General features: G+C 39.7%; 1 protein-coding gene across 5 annotated transcripts in view; it reads right to left on the bottom strand.

Annotated features, from left to right (window-relative positions):
• Window positions 1-3349: 3349 nt before the first annotated feature.
• The window catches only part of Frs2 (fibroblast growth factor receptor substrate 2), a 79700-nt gene continuing 73183 nt past the window's right edge, over window positions 3350-9866 (bottom strand). For all 5 annotated transcript variants that reach the window (XM_026784519.1, XM_013350383.2, XM_026784520.1 and 2 more), the window contains one exon: window positions 3350-8937. In XM_026784519.1, the coding sequence (XP_026640320.1) occupies window positions 7987-8937 (951 nt within the window). In that variant the 3' untranslated portion in view covers window positions 3350-7986. The remainder of the gene's footprint in view (window positions 8938-9866) is intronic.

The following is a 9866-nucleotide window of genomic DNA, read 5'->3' as shown; positions in this document are numbered from 1 at the left end:
GTAGACCAGGCTGGTCTCGAACTCACAGAGATCCGCCTGCCTCTGCCTCCCGAGTGCTGGGATTAAAGGCGTGCGCCACCATCGCCCGGCTTCAGTTTTTTAATTTCTGCACATGCACGTGCGCATGTGTATCACAGATGTGTGTAAGTACTGGCAGAGGCCAAAGAGGGCATCAAATCTCCCGGAGCTGGAGTAGTGAGCAGTTCAACCCACAAGCACTATGAGTGGTTATATTTAAATGGTTGGTAATAAAGCCACGACACATGAAAATTTTTATGAAATTGATATTTTTATGCCGACAGAACTTTGAAGAAGGGTATATTCTTTTATCCTGTGACAGTTACAAAGAATTAAAAGATTATGATAGTCTATGGGTCCAAGCCTACAATAGTCATTATTTTAAACAGGTCTGAGACCCTGGTTGACACTATTCTAAGGTCCACTATGACCAGGGGTAAATTCAGGCCCAGCAAACTGTTACTTGAAACTTCCTAGTTTTCTGTTGCAGGGAAATTTCTCTAGGACATGTGTTTTAAAGGGCAGATCCCAAGTGGTGTTTGGAAGCAAGTCACGCTGAGAAGCTAACATGCCCGCACATTTTAAAAGGCTAATTTTATCGCAGATAAATTATGTACTAGGAGTTACTGCTCTCCTGTCCAGTGGATGGCAAGCAAACTTGAGATTGTGGACAATGGACTATCCATGTCCCCTTCCTGTTAAGACTGTGGAAGAGTGGTGGACACAAGGGCATTTGGACCCTGTAGATCATTTCAGGTCCTCTAGATCTGAAAGGAAGCCAGGAGTCCCCTGTAATGAGGACACTGTAGACTTTTGTTCTTTCTTCTTCGTATCTTTGGTTTCTTCCACCTGTCCCCCTTTACTTGGTGCCTCTCCCACACCTGAGAGTTTAAACATTCAATCTCTAGCGCCAAGCTCCAATGAATTTGAATTTCAGCTTGTTTTTAGCACTAGTCATCTAGGGCTTCCGTAAGCACTCTGAATCAGTTTACTCACTAAAAGCTATTTTAGAACATCCCGCTCGCTGAATGTATCATTTTACCCCGAAAACATCTTCTATAAATTGTTTAGCAGCTGATACTGGTTGTGTTCCAAGGTCCACGGAAATAGTGAGACTGTGGGAACTGTTTCCACAGGCATCTTCTGCTTTTATTTCCTTCTTTGTTCCTCAGGTTTTCTCTTAGCTCTCCCCACTGTCTTTGTGACCCTCCCTGTGTGTTTGCTTGTTTGTTTGTGAGACGGGGTTTCTCTGTGCAACAGCCCTGGCTGTCCTGGAACTCTCTCTGTAGACCAGGCTGGTTTTGAACTCAGTCTGTGTCTCCTTTACTTCCCTGTGGTTTGGATTCCTTTTAGTGAATTGTCTGTTAATTTGCCACCCCTAAGCTACATTACCTCTGTGCCTCAATTTCCTGGTGTATGAAATAGACATAGAATATTATCTCATAAAAGCAAGATTAAATTGCTTAGAGGATGCCTGAGCTACAAGCTCTATTTAGGTTGGCTATAACTCCAATATGGTTTGCAAAATATTGTTTCCTCAGTTGCTGTGCTTGGAATAACATGCAAAGCTCTGTAGTATGAGATTATCAGACAGAGGTGACCCCTATGAAAGGACCGTTTGACCTCCAAAGGGGTCGCGACCCATGGATTTGAGAATCACTAGTTTGGAGAGAGATAACAGAAAAACACACAACATATGAGACATCTCCACATTCCTCAAGAACTTTCCTAATACTAGAGAAGGGAAGTCTACTTGGACTCTTGCTGCTTGGCACTAAATTGTCCTACCATTCACCACACACAATGCTGCCACTTACTAGTTTGCCAATGGAAACAGACAGGACAGTCTTTAAAGTAAACACATAGGGGGCTGGAGAGATGGCTCAGCAGTTATGGGTGCTTACAGAATACAGGAGTTTGGTTTTCAGCACCCATCCCTGGGAGTTCGCAAATGCCTGTGATCGCAGGTCTGGGGAATCTGAAACTCTTTCAGGCTCCCGAGGACATCTGCACATGTGTATACACATGCAAATTCACACAAAAATTAAAATTCTTAACGTTTTTAAATAAAATAAGCTAGCATTTGTGATAGCGCATGGCAGTTGTTAAGGCGCTCACAAGTCAAAAATTTGAATTTCTATGAAAAACACCTGTCCATACTAAAACAGTACTCATTGCAGTTGCTCTTTGCTGTCTGTTTATAGGTGGCTTCTGGATCCTGTGGTTCTCAGTGGGGACAGTACTGACCCCTCTGGCAGTAAGCAGGGAAAAGTTTTTTCAAAAATTTGTGGTGCTTCTATAAAAGAACCACTATTCGACTTTACAGGAGGTGGAAAATAGTGAAGGGAGTCTCAATAGCCACAGTGCACAGGAAACACTTCTTCCAAAACCTGTGCGCATTTCCTAGGGTCCATACAGGCTTTACCCACACAGATGAATGAAATATAAGGAAGTCTCCAGAACCTGTCTGTTATACACACACACACACATACACCTTTTTAAAAAAGTAACACCCTCCTCAGTTCTCCTAAGGAAACTGGCTACTGTCTAAAGGTACCATAGACGTTGGTTGTAATATGCTACACATGTCTTAGGGCTTAGTTTTTTGGGAGGAGAGGCATTGCCCTCTGCCATTAGTGATGGTCTAGCTATAGACTGTTTGATGACAAAGACTGTCTCTGTGACTAGCACAGGGCCTAATTTAAGCCCACCTGCTAAATAAGAACACATGAACAGTTACTGTCCTCAGAAACTCTTTAAAGGAAAAAGACATAATCAGAAGTTTTAAAATTCTGAGCATTAACACCCTACTGTTGAAAGATGCTTTGTATCATCACAACCAACTGGAGTGTTCTCTAATGTGTGGCATGTGTACACACCCAATTATTTGTGGATTTGTCTACCCCTCCATTGCTTAAATGACTTCCATCTCTGCTGTATTAGACAAGGCTTGGCAATCTCATTCAGTGGTTTAAAAGCAGGTTTGGGTTCCCAGAACTAGGGAGGATAAATTGGAATGAGCACATATATTAGTGAGAAAGTCTGCCAAGTGAGCACATATATATTTTCTCTTTGAAAACAAATCTAGCTGGAGATATGGCTTAGTAGTTCACAGCTCCTACTGGTCTTGCAGAGGACCCTAGTTTGTTCTGCATCAACTGCAAGTTGGATAGCTAACAAACTATCTGTTGGGAATCAACTCCTCTTCTTACTTACAAGGGCACTGCATCCACATGCAAAACACCACTCCCCAACATAAGAATTATTAAAAATAAAGTCTTTTTTAAAAATACAAGTGATATATGGAATATAAATACAGTAAAACTTTAAATAAGTATCCAACCAAGCTTTTATTTGGGTTTTATTGCAATCTACTTTTGGCAATAAGGGAAAAGTGACCATAAGAACTCATCAGATTTTATTTAACAAAGCAGTTTTTCATGAATGCTTAAGGTCAGTGTATAGTCAGCTCGGCTTCCAGTAACAACTTGAGTACCTCATCACGGATATCTATGCCAGAATGATAACAGTAAGGCATTGCAAGATGCTACATTGTCTAAGATCAAACCATATTTTACACATTATAATTTTAGGATAGTAAGGTATACTAATACTCCACAATAAATAAAGAACTTTTAAAAAGTGTTGCTTAGCCCTTGTTTAACAAAATTCCATTATTAGCTTATTCTTTAAGTACTCCAGTTAATAAAGGTTTGATTGTACTTCAAGAACTCTGACTTTTCCAAAGATTAAAAATTAGTTATTACTTCTTACATTAAAAACAAAGTTTTAAAGCACATCCACAACTTGTCCTTAAGAGCATGTTCACATCATATATAACTTCTTATGCCTGACAACATGGCTTATATGGCAAAAAGAGTTACATACCAGGACAACTAGGTGGCAGTCCTCCCACCCCACTGCCTTCAAAAAGCCACACTTGGCCTCAGTGTGAAAGTTATTTTATTGCCATGCTACACAATGTATGAATTGGCACTGACAGGGAGTAAAGAACAAAGGGCAAGAAGGGGTAGAGGGCAAATGATGCCGTTACATACAACAGGGTTTTTATTGACAGTGGTTAAGTTTTGCCAATACTAAAAATGCAAACCCAAAATTAAAATGCTGATAATGAAACAGCATTAAAACACAATTTATGCATAGTACAATATCACGTCTTTCATTAGAGAAACATGGAATGTTTAGAAATTAACCATAGGGGTAAAATTCATATCTCATATACAATTTGGCAATGGTAGTCCCACTGTAGACAACTTTTATAAGAGAAAAATTAAAATCTAATAAGCTACCTTTATACAAAGTTGCTATTATTTATGCCTTTATGTAGGAAAAAAACATTTATAATGCAAATTAGGACATACAATAATCTTACAGTATTATACAATGTAATGAAAATAGAAACATAACACAAAGTCTGTCCTTTATAAACATCTATTTTGCACTTCCTAATGCAAATGTGGCACCCTAGTGACTGTGTTGTTGACACCAGCCTGTTTCCATGCTGTCTTGTCCAACTGCCAGAGAATTTCAACTATAGGATGCTATAAAAGAATTGTGTTACACCCTGAACAATGAGGAAGCAGGAATGGGGAACAGGCAGCAAGAAGACAGGGTGCTGGTCTGGGCAGAGTACATTGTGAAAGGTCTGAATACTTTCATTTGTTAACTTTTCAAGCCAAAATGTTTCCTATATATTCTGTAATTTCGTACCAATGCCTTGACTCAAATTTGGCAAACATTAAGGAAAAATAGTACCATGTACTTCACATCAGAAATAAATGAGATACCAATACATTACTTCTGAGTGTCTCTGATGTTATGTCTATTTCAAGAATATATATATATATTTATACATACACACTACACATTGCACAAAACACTTGGGCATTTTGGGTAGAAAACAGTACAGGGGAAACTGGGAAGTACTTGTTAGCTTGAGGCAAATACATGGTGGCACGTTGTTGGAAAAATCATGAAAACATAAGGCCCCTGTCCCATTTTTAATAGAACATTATTGAGGTACATTTTTATATGCTGTGCCACAGATCTGGGGTGGGAGCAGTGGGGAGAATAACAAACATCAGTTTTGACTTATGACATTGTGTGTGGGGGTCAACATTAATAACTGTAATGACAAAGATTGCTTGGCAAAGTTTAAGTCCCGAATGTGATCTTTTCTGGATATACTGAGAAGTGAAAGCTTTTTGCTGAGTCTTCGAGAGTAAAGTGCATGTCTCATCACTCCACAGCAGCGGGAACAAAAGGAACTATTTGCCAATCTTCTTGGAAGGAGGGAAGGCACCATATTTTCATTTTTCAAAGGGAGATGAAACTGAGAAGCCAGCCATTGAGAAGAGCACTAGTAAGACCTATATCACTTTTCACCCCTGGTCTCAAAAAAAATGTTGTCAGGATCTGTATGGATAAAAAAGGATTTTATTGGGGGGGGGGAGGGGACAAGGATTATATTTTCAAAATCAAAAAGTAGTGTCACATAGTCTAATCAACAAAACCAGTTACCTAAAATTAAGTTTGTCTCAGAAAATCTGAGACATATGGCCACAAATATGAGGCAATAGAATATCTCACTCTGAAATTCACCAAATAGTAATGGGTACATTCTTCCAAGACAGAGCTTAATGCCCATTATGAGAGTACTGTAAAGGACAGATATTCTAAATGACTGATTGAACAGAAACAAAGGCAGTTTCCAGAAGACATCTAGAAGTTAACATCACCTGTTTACCTCTTCCTAATGAATATTCAGCTAGTCCCCTAAAATCAAATGGTCAGCAGACAAATTGGTCCCATTTTCATTCTTAAACCATACATTATTTAAAGCATAAACTGTAGTGATTATATTAGAATCACCAAAAATAAAATAAATCTAACTCAAATCTGAAGGAAAAGTAAAGAGCACAAAGGAAACAAAGACCACCCAGCCTCCAGAGTGATCAGCCCCTCCCTCCAGAGTCAGGCTGTCCTAATGCTCGCTCTCAGGAAATCGTGTACACTGCTGCTATCAGAGTTCGTACCCCATGTTCAAAAAACCACTGCTGAAATTTGGCACAATTAGCAGTCTACTCAGAGGAAAGGACAAATGGAAGAGGATATTAAACAGGAATCTGCACGTCTGGTCATTGCTCTCTTAGGGAGAACAGTGAACATTTTAGTAAGCACCAAGTTTACAGAGGAAAAAAGAAGGAAAATGAAAATTCTGCTATAAACCAAACGCACTAAAAACGATGAAGACAACTGAAATAATTTCATTATGGTCCCACTCTACTGTTGTGCTAATCTAGTCATCGTTTTATGATGAGTTCCTGGATACACAGGATGCTCTAGGACTGAGACCTGTTCTTGTTAAATCAACTTTAGCCACATCTGGTATAGCCATATCACTATATGAAACTTCCTCAACATTAGAGAAAAAAGTAAAATATTTTGTAAGGCTACCTGTCCTTCCACTCTTGTCTTTATTCTACAAGTGGTTTAGGAATCTGGAGCATTCTTGATTTCTAAGAGTCCAACATCTGGACTCTCCATTAGTTTATATAAATGTTCATTTCAGGCCTCAAGACTTCCCTGTACTTGCTATGCTGGCAACAATATTAACAGCTCACCAAAATCAGGGGATAATAAGAGCCTAGCTCCACGGGAAGGACAGCAGAGTGGGCAGAGCGGGACTGCAGCCATGTAGCTGAGCAATCCCCACTAAAGTGCTGGGGAATGTGCCCACAGGGAGGACAGGACCATGGGAACTCACATGTTTAGAGTATCTTCCTTTTTTTCTTGGCTAGTAAAGAGATCACCTATGGACACAAATGAAATTTAAAATTGAGACAATGCTTTTTTCATCAACTTGAAGAGTAAACAGCAGGTAAATAAATACTGGACAAGGGCAACCCTGTTAGAAAATAACAGTCAGTTCCAAATGGACCTTCAAGACCATAACTTGACAAAAATGCAAACCAAGTAACAATAAACATACAATCCCATTCCAAAATGATATATAAACTTAAACATTGTATTGTAAATTGAGAAAGACATTACAAAACAGAGTAAGACAACCCAAACACCAAAGGGGGAAAAACTGAAGCTAAATGGGAATTTAATGGCACAAATGTTTCCAGAAAACAATGTGCTGTCAATCTACCGAAAAGAAACGCCAAGAGATCATGGTGTGGATTTTTCAAATGTTTTTGGGTAAAGTGACCTGAGACTGACTCCTAACCCTATAGTAATTCTGAGTAAGATATCTGGACATGCCCTTCAAATGATACCATGAGATGAGTAAACAAAACCTGGTCTCCTGTCTGCCTTCCAAAATGCAACTATATTCATGATACTGCACTCTTTCTAGTAACACTGAAGACAGAGGAGCTGACTGGTACAAAAGGAGGTGTGGTTCTTTTGCTTCTTCGTCTTCTTCTTCGTCTTTTTTTTTTTTTTTTTTTGGCCCAAGTCAAAAAGCCTTTAATTAATGAAATAAGATTCCTCATGTTCCATGCTGGAGACCATACACCGTGAGCAGTGAATCTACGAGTCCTACCTTCAAAGCCTAGAGCTATGTTAGCAATGCATGTTATCAAGAGACTTTATCAAAGGTTTAAATGCCAACACAACTTAGACGTGAAAGATACACATATGTCCTGGATATGGAATAAAAATCAACCAGCATGTCATTCACTTCAAATCTTATTTTAAATAGGCACTGTGAAAATGGGAATGCTGCTGTACAATAATAATAATGAGTAGAATATAATGAAATTAGTGTTCTGTAAGGAGTACCTGCTCTACATTAATTCCCTTTAAAGATGCACATGAAATATTCAGAAAAAAATTCATCAGTCTATAAAAGGAGTTAGTGTAGAAATGAAAATGAAGCATTGCATCTTCATTCTTAAAAACTTCACGAAGGTGCGGACGACGTGATGCTTTCCAGGCTCACATGGGCAGATCAGTACTATTGTGTCTCGTTTTCCTAGACGTACCATCGTCACGGGGCAGTGCTTTCTGCAAGTTGGACATAGCAGCAGTTCTCTCGATGTCTATGACAGCATACAGCTCTGTGCGCCTGGTAGGGGTTTGTGGAAGGGGAGTGGTAGGGGTTTTTGGAGTCTGAGGGTTGTCGGAGTCACTGCCACCTTCCAAATCCACCTGTATATAATTGAGTTGCCTGTGTTCTAAGCTGGGGCGCCTGATGTCAAAGTTAAAGACTGTCGGTGTACAATCCCGACGCCTTGAATAGTCTATTTTGTGAGCACTTGCCGGCACAGTTACATTCTCTGTATTAACATAGTTATGCATTGGATCTAGATTATTATGGTAGCCATTTAGAGATGGGGTCTTTGGTCCTAAATTGTCATCTTCATCCCTACTTAGTTTGCGGGCTTCCCAAACAGGAGGCAAAGATGGTAAATTCTCATAGTTTAACAATGCAGTTCTCCTCTGAGCTGAATTGTTGATGTTCTGAGTATCTGAGGTACTGGCAGATGTCAGACGACCTCTCCTGACCCCTGAGGCACTAGGGATAGATAGCCCATTGATATTTTCATACACCAGTTTGTTAACAGCGGGTACGTCTCTCCGTTCGTCACTGTCATAGCCAGTGTCCCAGTCCACGCCATTCGCACCACTTCCACTAACTTGGTCTCTTCCAAGCTGCTCCAGTTTTTCCTTTTCCATTAACTGCTTCTGAACAGGGGTTGGTCCTAAAACAAATTTGACTCCTTCGGGTTTTAGAAGAACCTGAGGGTCCCTGTCTTCAGTATTACTTGGTTCTTCTTTTGGTGTGTTGCTTTCCGCATTAGAAACTCTCGCCTCCTGGGGGACATGCACACTTGCACGGTTTTTTCGCTCTTCTTGCACGCCTGTGGTGTTAACATAAGTATGTACCTAAAAAGACAACAAAGCAAATCAGTCAAGGGTAAAGCACAAAGCAAGAAGAGCAGGATTAACCAGGGGGCTGGAGAGATGGCAGATGGCTCAGTGGTTAAGAGCACTGGCTGCTTCCAGAGGACCTGGTTCACAATTCCTAGCACCTACATGGCAGCTCCCAACTGTCTGTAACTCAAATGCCCCCTTCTGGCTCCTATAGGCACTGCAGACATACACATGGGCACAACGCCCATACACATAAACACTTTTAAAAAGATATTGGTCATGCCAATTCATTTTATTTATTTATTGAAGCGGTCTCATTGTGTTGCTGAGGTTAGCATCAAACTAGATCCAACTGCCTCTACTTCAAAATATTCGGATTATTGGTTTGTGCCACTGAAGTTAATTTTATGACTTCCTCTTTAAATATACTGTTACCTTAAAACATTTGCACTTATTTTTTGCCTAATAAAAAGACAGGAGGAGAAAAATGATGCAGAAAACTTTAAAATAACACACAGCATTCTATTTAACAACATTGTATTGGGAACCAGCTGATCATGGTGACACATACCTATAGTCCTGGTATTCTGGAGGCAGAGGCAGGAAGATAGCCAAGTTTGAGGCTATCTTAGGCTACATAACAAGACCCTGTCTCAAAAAAGGGGGGAAGGAAAGAGGATTATCTTTTTGCAAATGATTTAGAAAACCTTGCTAAGCTATTAAAACCTGGTTAATAAATAAGAAATGACAAGAACTGACAAAGATTAGGTAATTTTATCACTATTTCCTTATGCTCTGACCTGACAAAAAGAAAATCCCTATGTAAGAGTTCTATAAAATACATAGATAGAAAGTAGATACCATCTAATAAGATACCATTACCACTTAGAAAAGCTCAAGAGTGCCGGGCGATGGTGGCGCACGCCTTTAATCCCAGCACT

This window comes from Microtus ochrogaster, chromosome 24 (genome assembly GCF_000317375.1).
Source record: "Microtus ochrogaster isolate Prairie Vole_2 chromosome 24, MicOch1.0, whole genome shotgun sequence".
Taxonomy (NCBI): Eukaryota; Metazoa; Chordata; class Mammalia; order Rodentia; family Cricetidae; genus Microtus; species Microtus ochrogaster.
This window is presented reverse-complemented; position numbering and strand designations above follow the sequence as displayed.